This window comes from Onychostruthus taczanowskii, unplaced genomic scaffold, assembly GCF_017590055.1.
Source record: "Onychostruthus taczanowskii isolate IOZ18803 unplaced genomic scaffold, ASM1759005v1 scaffold56, whole genome shotgun sequence".
Classification (NCBI taxonomy): Eukaryota; Metazoa; Chordata; class Aves; order Passeriformes; family Passeridae; genus Onychostruthus; species Onychostruthus taczanowskii.
In genome coordinates, this window is record NW_024503235.1 from 5,432,615 (window position 1) to 5,451,494 (window position 18,880).

Below are 18,880 nucleotides of genomic sequence, written 5' to 3' on the forward strand. Positions count from 1 at the left end.
ATTTCCTGATGGCCTTTTCTCCCCCATCTGTGAATAGGTGCGTTCCATGGATGAACTGAATCACGATTTCCAAGCGCTGGCTCTGGAGGGACGGGCTATGGGAGAGGTAAGTGAGAGGCCTGGAAAAAAAATTGTGTTTTGGGAGGGGGGAGGAATGAAATAGCAGCTTTTTGAGGCTGCTGGGACAATTGTGATGCTGAGGGTTCTTCGTTCTGCCTGCAAGATGTGTGTGTCTGTATGTGTGTGTGTGTGTTGTGTGTGTGTGGTTGATCCAACTCCAAACCTGCCGGGCCCCAAACCTGCCAGGCTGGAATCCATCTCAGAGGGAGGAACAGTTAAACTTCCACCTGTTGGCTCATCCAGCAGGAGAGAGTGGCTGCACAACAACAGCTTGAAATCCGTCTGGGGACAGGTGTCCCAACCCTTGGAGCAAGTTTATTTTGGGATTCACTGAGCTCAGACCTCGTTGGGCTGTGGGGCATTGTCTGCTGCTCTGTTTTCAGTCCTGGCCACCTTTTTTTGGCTCTTGCAGAAAGGCCAGGGCTGTGTTTAAGGTTTGGAGTAACTGGGCAGGGTGAGCCAGGGCTGCAGGAGGGATAAGAGCAGGGCCTGCAGCTGAACTTCACAGAACCCCAGCTAGAGTTCATTTAATCTCTCACAGCAGCAAGGAGATGGCAGATTTAGGGGGGAAATGGCCACTGGTTTTCTTGGAAAAGAGAGATTTTATCTGTTTTTAGAGTGACCTGAAAGAGTAGCTTGTTCCTGTAGGTTCCTGGAAGCTGGATGGAAAGACTTCTTTGCCTTGCCTGTTTCCTTCTGCCTTTAGTGAGTCCCTTGTGGAAGGACAGAGGAGAAAATCATGTCTGGTAGGAGGATGTTCATGTGTGACAGCTCAGCTTGATGCAAGTGTGATGCTCCTCTCAAGCTCAGACCAGTTTATTTCCTCCACGTTTAATCTGTCCTGTCTGTTACCCAGTGCATGAGCCAGGTGTAAGAAACAAAAACCCGTGGAACCCTGAGGTTGCTGTTTTGGAGAAAGGAGCAAACCAGAACTGTGATGTGGTGGGATTCATAGGGAGGTGCCCTCTCTCAGATCAAAGACTTCCTTCCTTCCCCTGTTTCTTCCTCCATCCCTGCTTTCCATCACTGCCTTCCTATAATACAGTTTGGATTTTGATTTGGCTTGAGAGGAAAATCCATTTCTCCAGGTTGGATTAATTTACCCCAAGACTATTGACTAAGAGGAGGTGAAAACGATTTCAAAGGAGCAAACCTGACATTAAAAACCTGCCTGAAGCTGCTGCACAGCAGCTGCTGTGCTCCATGTGCAGCTTGCCTTTGGAATGCTGGGGGTGGGAATGTTCTGAGGAGAAGAGTTTGTGACACCTCATTTGGGCAGGAGGTTCATTCCCAGGGAGAGCCCGGGCTGGCTGAGAGCAGGTTCACAGCGAGCACAGCACTCGCTTTGCTTGTCAGGACACAAGGTCACAGAGCTGGAACGCCTGAAGGAATTCCTAAAAATGCTGACTTCTCCCAGCTTTTGGTTTATTTAGGCATTTCTGAGAGGAGCAAGTTCGGATTTGTGTTTTGGAGCTTTGCCTCCCAGTGATGACTCATTTTTTTTCCCCTTCTTGTAACTGTGATGCAGAAAATTTTGGCAGTGGCATCCTTTTGTCACTGGGCTGTTCCACATGCTGGAATGAGCAGGTTTTTCTGGGAAAGGTGACATCTCTCCCTTTTCTTTCAGCTAAACCACTATTTCTCCTTTCTCTTGGGGTTTTTCTCCCTCAGTCTCACAGTTTCCATTCTTTATCCATTGAATTTTCTCTGTATCTCTCCAAGGGTGATTTCAGGAGATCCCACAGGATCTGTTTTGGCTTTCAGGACCATGTTCCTCACGTGGGTTTTGTGCAGTTTAGATGCCTTAACAAGGCACTGGTGGTTTCTACCCCTTCTGCTCCTGGAATGAGAAGGAAACTTGGGGAGAAAGTCAGAGAGTCTGAAACAAATGATAGTGAAATAAACTGATAGTGGATAAAGGTGAGGAAGAGTGTTTCTGCCTTTAGTGTTAGATTTCTTTTGTCTTCTAGTTTCCTTGCTCCTTGTTAAGCACCGTTGTAATTTCAGTGATGGAAGGAGTTTGTGAAGACATCAGAGCAGTTTTTTAAAGGGCACTGTCAAACAGTTAAATCTCTTATCTAGCCTGCTCTCAAATTGTAGATAATGCTTGGAGATCAAGAGATATCCTTATCTGGGAACATTAAGAATACTTCAAAAACCCCACAGCTTTCTACTCTCTGGGGGCTGTTTCCATCCTCAGACTCTTAGCCTCATATTCCCAAATTTCCAGCAAGTGGAAGTGCAATATTTTCTCAAATAGGGAAATCAAAGAGTCCCGGAGCCCCCTTTTGTCTACTCCAAACTGTGAAGGCTTTGTGCTGTTGGTAGTGACTGTGGTCAGTAATGCTGAAAGCAGCTCTGGGACAGGGGATGTTGTCCCTCTGTTCCAGCACCGTGTCCAGGCTGTTCTCTGGGATGAAGGAACTCACCTTGGAGCTTTGTCTGGCAGGTCCGTGGAGGATTTTGGTGCTCTGGCTCAGCCCAGCACATATGGCCCTTAAGGCCTTGATCCCACAGCCCTGACCCTTATCTTTGGCTTAACACAAGCCCTGCAAGTTCCCTTTCTCCCCCAGCCTAGGATGGGGAGCTGCATGTCTGCTTTTCCATGCTAAAATCCCTTGGATCTGTAGCTTTGCAACAGGGAATATGGGTGGAGTGTCTCTGGGGATAGTGGGCAGCACAGAGGGGCTGTGAGGTGCACTTGGGTTTGTCCCCAACCCCTCACAGGCATTTGGGACCTTGGATTTGGAGTAGGTTGTGCAAAGTCTGTCTGGAGTCAGGAGCAGCTGGGTGAGGTGCTGGTGAAACTTAATCCTGAGGGTGGGAGGAGGATGGTGACACAGAGCTATGAGGCAACTGGAGGTGCTTAACTTCAAACCTGGAGTAGTGGGGGTGGCAGGGAATTGCAGCCTGCCCTGGAAGAGAAATGCTGGTAAGAAATTATTATGCATTTCACTGAAAGTGTTTAATTATTGCTGGGCTGCTGCCCTTGAGGTGGCAGTACTGGGATCACTGAGAGTGAGCAGTGAAATTCCTGTAGCCCCTGGGGATCATTGTAGGAGAACTCTGGGACCTCAGAGAGGCAGAACCTGGAGAGGCAGGGACAGGGATAGGGGACAGCAGCCAGGGCACGGCTGGAGCTGGGCCAGGGCAGCTCAGGCTGGAGATCAGGGCAAGGTTCTTCCCCCAGAGGGTGCTGGCACTGCCCAGGCTCCCCAGGGAATGGGCACGGCCCCGAGGCTGCCAGAGCTCCAGGGATGCCCAGGGTGGGGTTGGTGGGGTCCAGGAGCTGGATTAGTGATCCCTGTGGATATTCCAGCTCAGGATATTTCATGGTTGTGTGCCCATGTCCATGGTTAATGCCCCATTGGTGCAGCTGGGTGGGTTCTGGAGAAGCCCCTGCAGAGAGACTCAGTCCCAGTGGTTGTGACAGTGGGGCTGGACACTTCTGTACCTGGATTAAAGAAAACAACCACAAACCAATCAAAAATGAAGGAAAAAACCACCCCAAACTAAACTCCTGTGCCTCTGCTTTCCATGCTACTGCTGTGTTGTGTTCCCATAAATTTATGATTTATTGGCCTAATAAATTTATGATTCATTGGCAGCTGGGGAGTACTGGCAGTTGAAAATAATGTTTGGGTTGGGTTTCACAGTTTCCCCAGCGTTGGCAGTGTTGAAGATGGGAGTGGGAAAAGTGGCACCAGGCTGGAGATGGGATCAGTGGGGCCGGGATGGAGATGGGATCAGTAGAGCAAGGTGGTGATGGTTCCACAGCAGCTCCCCTGGCACTTCAGGAAAGCTCAAGGCAGGGCTGGGAGCAGACCTGAGCAGGAACACAAGGAATGGTCAGACATTCCCAATCCTATGCTCTTTCCTGTTCTCTCCCCAGAGCTGTGAATGGTGTGAGTCCCAGAGCAGGCAGGGAATGCCACGGGCTCTCCTGGGGCAGTGCCAGGACTATCCCAGGGCTGTGCAGAGATGTCCCAGGGATGTGCAAGGCAGTGCAGGCTGGCACTGCTGCTGGGTGCTGCCCTCTCTGTGCAGGCTGGCACTGCTGCCCTCCCTGTGCAGGCTGGCACTGCTGCTGGGTGCTGCCCTCCCTGTGCAGGCTGGCACTGCTGCTGGGTGCTGCCCTCCCTGTGCAGGCTGGCACTGCTGCTGGGTGCTGCCCTCTCTGTGCAGGCTGGCACTGCTGCTGGGTGCTGCCCTCCCTGCCCCAGCGGGGAGGGCTGATAACATCTTCGGTACAAAGCAGGACCTGTAAACACCCATAAATACCCGCTCTGCCTTTCCTACCTGTTGCTGCAGATAAACCCAGTTCTGCACTGCACAGATGGCTGCTTTTATCTTAATATTTGCCTTGTCTGAGGGGGATCAGTTTTCTTAATTTGTCTAATTCATAATCCCATCTCAGTGGGATCTCTGTGCCCTGGCTGCTGGAAGAATTGCTTTTGTTGATGATGGGTAAGTCCTCCCCTCCTCCCTGCTCTGCCAAATTGAATATTGGCCTAACTCGTAAGTCCTTTGTAAGAGGGCTTAGCAGGATTATTTTCATACTGGATAGGGTCAATTTTAATAAAAACCAGGGAATGAATAAACGACTCTGGTTCTAAACCACTGATTGTTCTTTTGAAATTTCCAACCTGCAGAACTGCATGAGAGTCACTTAAAATACCCTTTTTTTCCTTCCATTGCAACTGACAACTTTCCCTGAGGAAAAATTCATTGTCTTAGCAGCCTGTTGCATAATTGCAGATGATTGCTGCTTGCTAATGCTCTGTGTTGGTTGGAGCAGCACTTGACAGAACAAAACCCCCTCCCCTGTTAGCATCTGTTAATATTGGCTTTGGGGTTTCCCTGATATCTGGAAATAGCTCTGGAATCTCCCTGTGAGGTAAACTTCTCTCTTCTGTTTGTTTCTGCTGATGATGCAGAACTTCCAGTTGGAAACTTGGTGCTTCTGGTGAGGAAAGGTTAAACTGGAGGGAACAGGGCTGGGGTTCTTTGTGCAGGAGACAGTGAGAATGAAAACGTTTTGTGAGCCTTGGATGTGATTCACTGGAAAATTCAGAAGGTGTTGTGGTGCAGTTGTGCAGGATTGTGCTGGTAAAGGTTTTGTTTTCCTTAGGAAAGTGGTAGAGGAGAGCAGGGCAGAGAGAGAAGGGCTGGATTAGCTGCAGATCCCCCTCCAGCAGGAAATGCTGCAACAGCCCCGGGTGTGCTGGAGCTGCTGAAGGTATGGGAGAATCCCAGAGTGCTGTGGGTGTGGAGGGATCTCAAAGCCCACCCAGTTCCAGCCCAGGGACACCTCCCACTGTCCCAGTCCAGCCTGGCTTTGGGCACTGCCAGAGATCCAGGGGCAGCCACAGCTGCTCTGGCAATTCCAGCCCAGCCCCTCCTCACCCTCCCAGGGAGGAATTTCTTCCCAAGGAGAAGTAAAGGATGAGAGGGGTTTGGCCTTGCAGGACAGGGCAGAGGCAGGAAAGAATGAGCAGAACAGTAATTTCCAGCTGTAGCAATTCCATGATTTTATTTTCAGGGATAAAGGAGTGGGATTTTTGCAAGGCCTGGAGGGACAGGACACAGGGAATGGCTTCCACTGGCAGAGGGCAAGACTGGATGAGATCTTGGGAATTGGGAATTGGTCCCTGGGAAGGGGCTGGGCTGGAATTGCCAGAGCAGCTGGGGCTGCCCCTGGATCCCTGGCAGTGCCCATTCTACCACGTGTAGAATGGGACAGAGCCATCCCGGGGCTGGGACAGGGGCTGGCTGGACAGGCCAGGCTGGATACTGGGGCTGGGAGCACCTGGAATAGGGGGAGGTGTCCCTGCCATGGCACTGGGTGGGATTTAAGGTCCATTCCCACCCAAACCATTCTGGGATTCCATGATTGGAGCTGTGGCTGCAGGACATTTTGTGTCCTGCACTGTGGGATGTTGTCAAGGGAAATGCAAAGTGTTTAATCGCAGCAAAAATTAATTTCAGTCATGAGGAGAGTTATTATTTCTGCACTGTGGCAAGAGCAGGAGGGGAAAAAAAGCTGCATTTGAAGAAATATGAGAATGACAGAAGCATAAAAAAAATTTGCAAGACACCTGAAGTATGTTGATATTTATAAATACTGGAGAGCAGTGGCTTGGCTTTTCCCTCCTTCCCGGTGCAGATGGAGGACCAGGTTCCTCTGTGTTTGGGAATGATTGTTGCTCATGGGAGCCTCCTGCCCTTCCATTTGGGGTTGTTTTGGGATGGTAGAAAGGGGCATGGGGCAAAGTCCCTGCTTTTATCCTTGAGCAGCCCACACCGTGTTGAGGTTATGAGGAGAAATCCTGTCTGAAATCACTGCAGACTGATTGGTTTTGTAAACAAACAGCTCTTTGTTGAGTTGTGGAGGAAATGGAGAGCACAACTTTGTGATTGTGCTTTAAACCAGTACCCCAGAGCTGTGAAATCAGTTCTTGCTGCTTCCTCTGCATCCAGTAGCTGATTTACTCCTCAAGTTCAGCCTTAGATTTGCACTTCTGCTGCTGGAGTTATCAGCAGGAGTTGATACCAGTCTGGATATTGAATTTGATATCAATCAGGGCATTGAATTTGATATCAAATAGAGATATTGAAGTGGTTATCAGGATATTTAATTTGCTATCAGTCCAGGTATTGAAACAGATACCAATCAGGATTTATCACTACTCCTGATCCAGAGGGGAGATCCCCAGAACTGATGATTCTTGTTTGTTCCATGGTAATTTCAGATTCTTTTCATCTTCAGTTTTATCCCAGCTTGAGGCAAGGCTCATTTCATGGTTAATTTGCTGTGACTGTGCTGCTGGGAATTCCATCCATCCCATCCAGAGCATTTACTGGGATATTGTCCCCATGCCAGCTCAGTGCCTGGAATTCCCAGTGTGGAGGTGATCCCTGGTTAAGCTGTTCCCAAAACTCCCCAAAGAATGGGAGGAAGGATTCAGGAGAGGGATTTTTACAAGGCCTGGAGGGCCAGGACACAGGGAATGGCTCCTACTGCCAGAGGGCAGGGCTGGCTGGGATCTTGGGAACTGGGAATTGTTCCCTGGCAGGGTGGGGAGGGGCTGGGCTGGAATTCCCAGAGAAACTGTTCTCTCTCACCTCCAGAGCCAGGACTCCTGGGCTGTCTCAGCCCCAGGATGGCTCTGTCCCATTCCCAGGAGCTTTTCCTGGGCTGTCCCAGCTCAGGGTGGCTCTGTCCCATTCTACACGTGGTAGGTGCTGCCCTCCCTCCCATCAGTGTTCCCAAAGAGCCTCTGCAGCACCGGAGTCCCCAGCAGAAGGGAGAAACAGGAACTCCTGAGCTTTTCTATCCCTGATCTCCTGCCCCTCCAGCAGCAGCTCCCACTGGGAGGCAGGAGTTTGTTCCCAGGTGAGCTCAGGAAAACTCACAATGTTTTCCCCCTCCTTTATTTTCCTTGTGAGTGCAGAGAGGCTGGAGAGTGTCTGTGAGAGTGTCTGACGTGTGTGGGTTCCTGGAGCTGGGAGGAAAATCAGGAGTGGGGAGGTGGAATTGTTGCCTCGGCTTTCACCTGGGAGATGTAAATATTTGATTCTCTCAGATGTGTTTAATGGTTGATACCTGATAGAAGGGAGACGCTTACGGGGTTTATGTTTGCATTTTATACTTACTTTAATCATGCTTTGCTTTGTTTTGTTCTTTTTTTGGTTATTTTTTTGTTTTGTTTTGTTTTTGTTTTTTTTTTTTTTTTAATTGCAGCAGCTGTTGCCGGGTAAAAAGTTTTGGGAATCTGATGATTCCAGCAAAGATGGACCAAAAGGGATATTTCTGGGAGATCAGTGGAGAGACAGTGCTTGGGGAACATCAGGTAGCTCAATTATTTCCTTAATTTAGTTGGGGTTGAATACAGAAATGTGCAATTTATTTACTCAAAGCCCATGGCCAGGCTGGATGACACAGCTTTGAAAAGATTTAAAACCACATCTGGCTTATATAATAAAAAACAAACAGAAAGCCTTTGCTTTGTGATAAAATTAGGATATCCATGGATGTCAGAACATAGTGTAATGTGAATATGTGTAAATTCATGTTTATCTGCTTAAAAATCTTAAATTACCCTTAAAATTTCAGTTTCTGATGTGTTTTCTGCCTTGGGATGGATCAGCTGAAAGTTTGAACAAAGGTCTTGGAGAACCAGATGAATAAAAAAAAAATCCCTTCATTTTAAAATAGTAAACCAACCAACCAGAACCCACCATTCAGTTAAAAAAAAAAATTATGTTTTGAATTAGTGTTGAGTTAAATCTGCCAAGGATTTTGTTCTTGCATCAGAGACTGTCCCTGATTGCGGATTTGGGGGGAGAGCAACATTCAGTTTAAAAAGAAAAAAAAAGGAGGTTTTGAATTACTACTGAATTTTATCTGCCGGAGATTTTATTCTTGGCTCAGAGACTCTCCCTGATTTTGAGCTTTGGGGGAGAATATTCAGGTTGGTTTTAGGAAAAAAACCAAAAAACCTGCAAGTGCTGGGTTTGAAATGCTGACCTTTGATTTGTTCTGTCCATGGTTTTTGTGTAATGAATCTGCTCCTGAAGCACAGCTGGGTGTCTGGTGCAGCTCCCAAAACCTGCAGCTCCCAGGAAATGGCATTTACCTCACTGTTGTGTGGGGTTTTCTCTGATGAAAATACCAATTTTAAATTAGTCATAAGGCCTTGTTTTATTATTTCCATTGAAAAATGGCCATGAAAAGGGGACAGAGCTTCTCCAAATGTGCCTGGCTGGATCAGTCTGGGCACTGGGGGAATTTTGGGCAGCTGCTGCCTGTCCCAACCTCGGGAGGCACCTTGTACCTGGCTTAGTCCAGCCTGGAGCTGAGATGAGGGATTAGGGCTGAGCCAGGCTTTGGGACCAGCTGAGGTTGGGATTTTCTCCCCCAGGCCCCTCTCATCCCTCCCTGTGCTGATTCCCTTCATCCCAGAGCTCACAGAGCCCTGAGTGTCTGCAAGTTTCCCTTTGGCTCCTCCAAAATAAAGGAGCAGCACCTGAGGGCTGTGCTCCCCAAAGCCCCCCAGTCCATGCAGCCAAAAGCTACAAGCTCTAGTCCTGCCCATCCTTCCACTCCTGGGGCAGCAGTGCAGGGTTAAAACCAACTTTTCCCTTTCTTTTTGGAAGCTTTTTCCCCCCACAGTCCCTGCAGTCCATCCAGGTAGGCCTGGATCTTCCTTGGCTCCATCCTTTCTCCATCCTTGCCCACAGGATGCACTGCAGGCCTCCCACATGGATTTGGGGTTTTACTCTACCTCAAAGATGTGGATTTAGACCCTTCAAAGACAGCCCAGCTCAAAGCTGCAGTCCTGCCCTTCTTCTCTTGGGGACGCAGAGTTGGGCAGCAATGCTGGGTTAAAACTGGCTTTTCCCCTTTTGTGGAAGTTTTATCCCCAAAAAATCTCCCCAGCCCAAGTCCCTTTGTGGCCACATTGATGGGAAAAGGAAGGAAGTTTAGCCAGGAGCAGTGAGAGAATGGAATTCCTTTCACCTGCTTCGTGAGGAAGCTCCAGTGTAAGTGTCCGTGGTTATTGATGTCCCTTCCACATCCCACCAGCCCCTGGCAATTCCCAGACCTGCTGCCTGCTGGTTTTGATTCTCTGCCTGTTGCCAGGAGCAGAGAATTCCCTTTCCCCCTTTTCCCCCCTTTCCCCTCCCTTATGGGGTCACTCCCATGCCCAGCCAGGGATTTTTGCAGAGCCCAGCAGGATTTGGAGACCCCAAGTCTGTCCTGGTTGGGACTCAAAGCCTCAGGGATGACAAAGGGCTGGGGTGGTGCAGGAGGACAGGGGGATGAGGAAGGGTAAATGAACTCTTCAGAAACCTTTTCTTGAGGAAAGAGCAGCCAAAAAAATTTCTGATCCTGATATGAGCACAACAATTGGTGGAACAAAGGACACAGGGCTGGTGGAATAGCAGGATCATGTTTTAAATGACAAGCCAAAACCTGTTTTCACTGTGCTAATGTAAGAATTGTACTAAAACAGAAAACTAAACCTTTGGTTTTTTAATTGCAACCTTTAATTAGTCTTAAATTTCTGACATTTTATAAGTTTAGATTTTAAACCTAGCTCTCACTTGCAGGTTTACATGTTGCAGTATTTAAAAAATGAGAAAGCCATCCTAGTTTAACTAATGGACATCAGCAGAATCACAGAGTTGGCACTTCTGAGTGCAAAGAGGCCCCTGGGGAGTACATATTGAATGATTTAATTTGCCTCCTTTGAATAGTTGGATGTGCTTGTGAGAGTTTCCCATGTTTCTGTTCCAGATCACTCTGTTTCCCAGCCAATTATGGTTCAGAGAAGACCTGGGCAGGGCTTCCATGTGAACAGTGAAGTCAACTCTGTGCTGTCCCCACGGTCAGAGAGCGGAGGGCTGGGGGTGAGCATGGTGGAGTATGTGCTGAGCTCATCTCCTGGAGACTCCTGCCTAAGGAAAGGAGCATTTGTAAGTGCCTGATTGCACCTTTCTTTTCTTTTCTCCCTTTGCTGCTTCATTTGCTTGGTTGTGAATCATTTCTAGGACAGAGGTTTCTCTCTTTGTTCTCAATTCAGCTCTTCCTCAAACAGGGCAGGTTTAGTCCTTGGCCTGGGGGTGTGGGATGGGAGATGGGAAGGTGTTGGCATTCCCTGGATGCTTGGAAAAGCCCCCCAGCAGAAACAGACCATCCAAGCTAATCCTTGGGAAAGGTCCCACAAACCTGCACTGAGCCTGTGGCTGCCTTGGTGCTGATCCCTGAAATGGGATTCCAGCTCCAAACCCTTTAGCTGGTGGTAACTGCCATGGCATAGTGTTCATCCTTGTCTTGGAGGTTTTCCTCATGCTATTTTTTGGGATAACCACCCCCCTAACAGATAGACTGGTGTCAGCCACCCTTCCCTGGAGCTCCTGCTTGTGGCTGGATGTGTTTCCCAGCTGGATTGCTGGGCAGGCTGTTTCCCGTGGGGAATGGCAGCACCCCTTTTGTGGGGTGGGGAAGGGGCCCAGCCTCCAGGTGATGGATGTGGGGAGAGCCCAGCCCTGCAGTGGGGAAAAGGGCTCCAGAAATGTGGGAAAGCCTCCTTTGGCTGCTGTCCTCTGCAGCTTCCCTCGGCCCTGCTGGGGTTGCTGGCCCTCATTAGAGGCTGCCCAAGGACCTGGGGGAGCCCTGGAGAGCAGGGAGGATTTTTGGGATGTGAGCACTCAGGGCAAGGAGCCAATTTATCTCAGCTGAGGGTCAGGGAGGGGTTTGCTCCTCAGCACAATCAGAGTGACAGTGGTGACACAGCTGTCACTGCTGAGCACCCCCTTGTCTGGGGGAGTATTGCTCCACAGCTGGACTTACAGGTGGCATTTCCAAGGAATATTAAGGAAACACAGTTCTGTTTTCTTTTAGAAGCAACACCAAAAGATTTTTCCTTTCGGAACAATTTCTTTTTCTCTAAATAGGAGGGAAAAATCCTTCCCTCCAATCAGAGAGAGTGGGAAAAAAGGGTCCAGCGGATAGGGGCAGAAGTGCTGTGTGCAGAGCACTTCTCCCTCCAGTCAAGTGGAAGGCAGGCTTTGGATGTCTGTCCCTGTGACAGCCCCAAAGCTGCCTCTGATAAATATGTTTATATGCCCCTTGCTGGTTTTTATCATAAATTATGTTGTTTTTCCTCTCCCTTTTGTTGTTCAAAACACTGCCCCAGGCATCATCACCCTTTATTCTCCTCCCAAGTGCAATAAAATGCAGACACGCTGCAGATGTAATGCTGCTCATGGAATGCACAACAGAACAGAAATCCTTTTTTTCCCTCTTTTTTTCCTCCTTTTCTCCCAAAGAAATGTGCTTCAGGATTACAGGGCTAATGATTGAGGCAGTGATTTATTTGAGTGCTTTTAAATGAGGTGTGCCTTGGAATTCACTGTTGATGCCTCCAAAACTGAGGTGATTTTCAAACACTTGTCCAGTCAAGAGCTGTGTCTGACACTGATCCAGGCACTTCAGAGAGGCACTAATTCACTTTATGACCCTGCAGCATTTGCTGGTGTTGATTTTGAAGTGCTTAAGTCCCATGTAGAAAGAGAATTCCTTAAAATTATTTCGGGATGGGATTTTTGGAGCCTATAAAAGCAAACCTTGAGTTACTACATGAAGAAACCTGAAGAGATGAAACACCTCTTGGAAGAGTGAGAGCTAATTCCCTTATTTCTTTGATTATTATTGAATATTTTGCATTTTTAGCTATTTTTTTGGTAGGAATTAATGTTTGCAAGTAACTTCTTTTACGGTGACATGTGTCTTTGATTTGTTACCATCTTGGGGTAACAGGAAAATTGATCTGAAAACTCAGCTTATTAAAACAATGTCTCTTTTGCCCAGGGGCCAAGGGATGCAGAGAGCGATGAGAATGACAAAGGGGATAAGAAAAGCAAGGGCACGTTTGATGGAGATAAGTTGGGAGATCTGAAGGAGGAGGGGGATGTGATGGATAAATCCAATGGTTTGCCTGTTCAGAACGGGATCGACGCCGATGTCAAAGACTTCAGGTATGTGCATGGGTGCTTAGTAATTAATCAATTAATAATAATCAGTGTTGGGGTCTAAGCTCAGCCTCTCTAGGCTCTCACTCCATCCCCTGCAGTGCCATGGGGGGAGAATCAGAAGGGGAAGAGTGAAATCAGAAGGGGAAAAGGTGGGAACATTTGAAAGGGAAAAGGAAAAACTGGGTCTGGAAGTGAAGCTGAGGCAGGAATTCATGCAGCACATCCCAGGGAGGGTGTCAGGCACCCCATGCCCAGGGAAGCTGGGCTCCACTGGGGGTCACTGGAGCATCTCCCTGCCCAGGAAAGGCTGAGGGAGCTGGGCTGCTCAGCCTGGAGGGGAGCCCCAGCTGAGAGGGGCCCTGTGTGTCCATGAGTGTCCCTGTGTATCCATGAGTGTCCCTGTGTGTCCCTGGCTGTCCCTGTGTGTCCCTGTGTGCAGAGGTCAGAGCAGGCCCAGGCTCTGCTCCAGGCCCAGCAATGGCACCTGAGCCCAGGAGCTGCCCCTGCCCAGGAGGCAGAACTGCCCTGAGCAGAGCCCACAGAGGGGCTGGAGTCTCCTCCCTGGGACATTCCAGAGCCACATGGACACTCTGCTGTGCCCTGAGCTCTGGGATGGCCCTGCTGGAGCAGGGAGTGGCACCCATGATCCCATGGCTCCTCCCAGCCTGACCCAGCCTGGGGTTCTGTGACAGGGACTGCTGCAGACCAAACGTCATCCCTCCAAACGCCCTCCCCTTCCCTCTTCCCTCACCTCTGGGTGCTGTGTGGGCTGGGGTATCACAGAATCCCAGAGTGGGTTGGGTTAGAAGGGATCTTAAATCCCATCCAGGGCCACCTCCCACTGTCCCAGGCTGCTCCAAGGCCCAACGTCCAGCCTGGCTTTGGGCACTGCCAGGGATCCAGGGGCAGCCCCTCCCTACCCTCAGTGTGACAAACTCCCTTCCTTTATCTGATCCAGATGATTTAATAAGTAAATTACAAAATCTCTTTTTTTTAAAACCCCTTGGATCAGTTGGGATCAGCTGTCCCAGCTGTGTCACCCTCCCTGTGTCCCCCAGTCCCTCGCTGTGGGGTGAGGAGCAGAAGAGCCCCTGGCTCTGGGCACCCCTGTGCAATCAGCCCAGTGCCAAACCTGCCCATGCACTCGACGGCTTTGGAAAGGTTTTTCCATGCTGAAGTGTCCCCAGGATGTTCTAAATGTCCTCAGGGAAGCAGGGGGACAGGGTGGGAACACCTGAGAGCTCAGGGCTGGGTGTGATCCCGGAGATTTTCACTCCCATTTTTAATCACTCTGTGTGGGATTCCATGGAAACCCCCATGGGAAGTGTTGGCTCTGCTCCTGTCCTGTCCACACCACAGCTGGGGGTTTGGGTTTGTTCCTTGCTGCTCTGCAGGGCTGAAAACCTCCTGAAATTGTGGCCCTGGATGTCACTGATACATTTCTGTTCCCTGCTCATTTCTGGATCTCTTGTGGTTCCTCATGTAGGAAAACTGGAGAAGTCAAACCTAACAAAGTGCTGGGAAATGCACATTCCTGGCTCTTCCATGGATGTGAAGCATTCCCATGAAGTCCAGTCCTTACTCTGGGTGATCAGGAACCCATGGCAGCTACCTTAGAGTGGTGTTAAGTGAGATTTGGTGCCAGAGCTTCACACAGTTAAAAATCACCAAACACTCCATTAAATAGAAGTACTTGGGGAGACTGTGGCTTGTTCTGACTGACTCTCAACTGAGGAGAAAACAGAAACTGAATTTTTAAAATTTTTACTGTAACAGGTGTTTGAGACTGGGGACTGGGGGTTGTGGGTTAGTTTTTGAAATCCATCAATTTCTTTGTAGAATTAACTCAGGGAACTATTTCAGACCATGTTTTTTATTATCCCCCCCTTTATTACACCACCTGCAGGCGCTTGTGGTGGGTCTGATGCTGGGCTGGAGCATTCCAGCTTTTATTTTTTTAAATACATCAACTTCTGTGTAGAATTAACTTAGGGAACTATTTCCAACCATCTCTTTATTTTTTTTCTTATCTTCTACAACACTTCTACAACTTCTGGGGAGTTCTGGTGGGGCTGGAGGTGTACTGCTGCTGTGAAGCTGGGCTGGTTTTATATTTTGTTTATTTTTTTAAAATACATTGATTTCTCTGCAGAATTCACTCAGTGAACTATTTCAGACCATCTTTTTTATTTTTTCCCCTCTTTACTCCAGCACCTCCAAGCAGTTCTGGTGGGTTTGGGGGTGTGATGTTAGGATGGAGTATTCCTGGTTTTACTTTTTGAAATACACCAAGAATTAACTGTTTCAGACCATATCTATTTCTTCCCCTCTCTTCTACAACACCTCCAAGGACTTCTGGTGGGTCTGGGGATGTGATGGAGCATTGCTGTTTTAGTTCTTATTTTTTTAAAGACATCAGTTTCTCCATAGAATTAATATTTCAGAACAGTTGTGAACTGTACTCCACCACCTCTGGGCAGTTCTGGAGGTGTGATGGAGCATTCCTGGTTTTAGTTTTTATTCATTTAAATACATCAATTTCTCCATAGAATTAATTTGGTGAACTATTTCAGACCATGTCTTTATTTTTCCCTCCTGTACTCCACCACCTCTGGGCAGTTCTGGAGGGTCTGGGGGTGTGATGGAGCATACCTGGTTTTAATTTTTTTAATACAGCGATTCTCCATAGAATTAACGAGGTGAACATGTCTTTATTTTTCCCTGCTGTGGTCCAGCTCCCCTGGGCCGTTCTGCAGGGTGGCATGCTGGCTGGAGCATTGCTGCCCTTTTTCCTGACCCGTTTCCCTCCCCGCAGCCGCACGCCCGGGAACTGCCAGAACTCGGCGAGCGAGGTGGATCTGCTGGGCCCCAACCAGAACGGCTCCGAGGGCCTGGCCCAGCTGGCCAGCACCAACGGGGCCAAGCCCGTGGAGGACTTCTCCAACATGGAATCCCAGAGCGTGCCCCTGGATCCCATGGAGCACGTGGGCATGGAGCCGCTGCAGTTCGACTATTCCGGCACTCAGGTCCCCGTGGACTCGGCTGCGGCCACCGTGGGGCTCTTTGACTACAACTCCCAGCAGCAGGTACAGAGCTGAGCCTGACCCTGAGCCCTGATCCTGATCCTGAGCCCTGATCCTGATCCTGAGCCCTGATCCTGAGCCCTGATCCTGATCCCTGATCCAGCCCTGTGGCTCCAGTGGGGTCGGTGTGGGGAGGGATGAGCTTCAGGTCCTGTCCTGGGAGAAGGGATGGAGGAACATTGGAAGTGTTGTCATCATCTTCGTGCTGTGTGTGTCCTCCCAGGGAACTAGAGCAGATCTGCCTCCCATGGCAGCTGGAATAATCAGAATTCCCCTAGCAGCTCCCACAGCATGCCCTCTCTGGTGAACCTGGCTGTCTTGAGGAGTTGGCACTGAAAAAGAGCTTTAAAGTAGAAAAAGTGCTAAAAAAACCTCTAAACACCCACCCTGGAGCCCAGGAAGTGACTGAGAGCCAACCTGCTCAGCCCAAGTGTGAGCCCTGCACTGGGCTTTGCTGAGCCCCACGTTAGGTTAAGCCCCAAACTGGACCCTTCTGGTCCCCACATTGGGCCCTGGTGAGCCCCATGGTGGGCTGGGCTGAGCCCAGGTGTGAGCCCTGCAGAGCCCAGGTGTGAGCCTTGCTGAACCCCACATTGGGCTGGGCTGAGCCCAGGTGTGAGCCTTGCTGAGCCCCACATTGTGCTTTACTGAGCCTTACACTCAGCTTTGCTTAGCCAGAGCAGCCTGAGGCAATTACAAGTTCAAACTTTCTTCTGCCTGAGCCTGGTTTAAACCCTAAGGGCAGAGTCCACTACTACAAACCTTTATCTGAGCCTGGCTTAGGTTTGTTTGACCTTTCTCCCACACAAGCCCAGACTCCCTTGGCTCCTCCTGAATGCTGGGCCTGGCTCCAGCAATCGACTCCTGCTCTGCTCCTGTTCCTGCTCGTTTGGGTAATGATTGGAAGCTTTATTGCTCTCCCTTTGCAAGTGTGATATCCCTCAAAGTGGAAGGGAATCCTTTGTTGTAGCTGATTGTAGGGATTTATAACTCTCCCTGGCTTCCCTAAAATGTCTGATTTTTTTAGCAGAAGAGCCTCTGGCACTCTGGAGTGAGGGAAAGCATTGCCAAGTTTGTGCTGAGTTATCACAGCCTTAAAAGCAATGTAAATATCTGTGTTGGAGCTCAATTGGCTGCTCTGTTCTACAGCATCTTTGGGAAATTAATGATGGAAAATTTAATGATTAAACTAAATAGCTGCTGTAGAGTTCACAAAGGGAAAAAACCAGATAGTTCCAAGTCTTTGTCTCGCTCTGGTGTAAGGCCTGGGATGCCAGAATTACTTCTAAACCAGGAAAGTTGGGTGTTTTTTTAAACATTAGGGCTCCACAAGTGAGCTCCTTCTGGAGAAGCATTAGAGATGGGACTGGAACAGCATGAGTGGGAAGCCTGGAATTTGCATTTTTCTATTTAAATGAAGGCTCATTTACAAGTTCGAGGAGTTCTTATTTGTTTCTTTCAGCCTTTAAAAATTAAGATTTCAAATTTGGCATGTCTGGCACCTCACTGGTGGAAATAAACCCTCCCAAAGGAATGCAGAACAGGGAAGGGTCCCTGTTTCAGGGGTGATGCAATGAGGATTTCTGGCTGGGTTTGCATTTTTTGTTTCATACCAAGTGGATGGGCACTGTCCATGTGGAGCTGATGTCACCCCTGTGTCACCAGCTGTCTGGGAATCATGGAATCACTGAGGCTGGAAAAGCCCTCCCAGAACATCAAGTCCAAGCTGTGCCCCATCCCCACCTTGTCCCCAGCCCAGAGCTCTGAGTGCCACATCCAGGGATTCCTGGGACCCCCCCAGGGATGGGCACTCCAAACCTCCCTGGGCAGCCCCTGCCAAGGCCTGATCCCCCTTTCCATGGGGAAATTCCTGCTGTGCCCACCCTGAGCCTGCCCTGGCCCAGCCTGAGGCCGTTCCCTCTCCTCCTGTCCCTGTTCCCTGGAGCACAGCCCGACCCCCCGGCTGTCCCCTCCTGTCAGGAGCTGTGCAGAGCCCCAAGGTCCCCCCTGAGCCTCCTTTTCTCCAGGCTGAGCCCCTTCCCAGCTCCCTCAGCCTCTCCTGGAGCTCCAGCCACCTCTGAGCTCCATTTCTGTGTTGTGAAACCCAAATCCCCTGTGATCTCTCCCTGATTTTGGGGGAGCAGTGGGGACACAGCTGCTGTCCCTCGGTCCCACCCAGGCCCTGCTGGGCTGTCAGACAAGATCTGTTATTTTTTGTTTTCACCCTTGCTGCAGCTTCCACCTGCAGTGAAAGTAAACAGGAGCCTTTAGTCAGCCTGAGGTGCTGTAGTAAAGATCAGGAGTCACTCCCCAGCCAGATGTGCCCTTCCAGGGCAGGTTGGTGTAAATTCAGGGGTGTTGTGCCTGTTCCCTTAATTCCTGATCCCCAAAGCCAGGGGTCCTTGCTGCCCACTGCCACTCTCAGCCTGCGTGAAAGGAATCTGACTTCTGCCATTCTGTTGGCAGCAGGAAATCTGTCCTGAACAAGGGATCTCATCCCTGAAAGTGCCTTTTAGGGCTACGGGGAAGCATCCCATCTTTGGAAGGGATTACAGGCGAGCACAGCTGAAGGCAGTGTGAGGAAGGGGAGGGTTTTATCCACGTCTGATCTGATTAGAGACGTCAGATCTTGATATTGCAGAAGAAACTGGCTGAGGGAAATGTGATATTCCAGAATTCCCGTAACTCTGGAGTTCTGCTTCTTTGGGATTCCCTCAGTGAGCTCCTCCACGTGCTGGAAATCATCCTTCATTTGTCTGCACATGGAACAGCCTCACTGAAATGTTGGGTGATCCCCCTGAACTCCTCCAGGTCCGTGTCAAGGCTTTGTAGCTTTGCACTCCAAATGCATTTTCCAGCAGCCTGAAACACCCCAGGTGCACTTTTCTGATACCTTTGTCAATTCAGGCTAATACTCCTTTGCAGAGGTTCCTTGTCCTTTTTCTGCTCCCCAACCCCACCTTTTAGCAGTGATCTCTGGGTTTGGAGTGTGGGGCTGTGCTGTCAGCAGATGGAGACAGCGCAGTGAGGCTTACATGGAGCTGATGATTCCCAGGGCTCCCCTGGCTTGTCTGGCTCAGGAAAGGCTGCAGTTGGGATGTTTTTTCTTGGCTCTGCTTCCTTGGACATGCTGC

General features: G+C 49.5%; 1 protein-coding gene across 8 annotated transcripts in view; it reads left to right on the top strand.

Moving 5' to 3' along the window:
• PUM1 (pumilio RNA binding family member 1) overlaps nucleotides 1–18,880 on the top strand; it is a 79,460-nt gene that overhangs the window by 19,883 nt on the left and 40,697 nt on the right. For 6 of the 8 annotated variants that reach the window (XM_041417493.1, XM_041417489.1, XM_041417486.1 and 3 more), the window contains exons 3-7: nucleotides 38–106; nucleotides 7,865–7,973; nucleotides 10,424–10,602; nucleotides 12,500–12,666; nucleotides 15,479–15,749. In XM_041417493.1, the coding sequence (XP_041273427.1) occupies nucleotides 38–106; nucleotides 7,865–7,973; nucleotides 10,424–10,602; nucleotides 12,500–12,666; nucleotides 15,479–15,749 (795 nt within the window). The remainder of the gene's footprint in view (nucleotides 1–37; nucleotides 107–7,864; nucleotides 7,974–10,423; nucleotides 10,603–12,499; nucleotides 12,667–15,478; nucleotides 15,750–18,880) is intronic. The other 2 variants (XM_041417494.1, XM_041417487.1) reach the window with 1 other exon arrangement.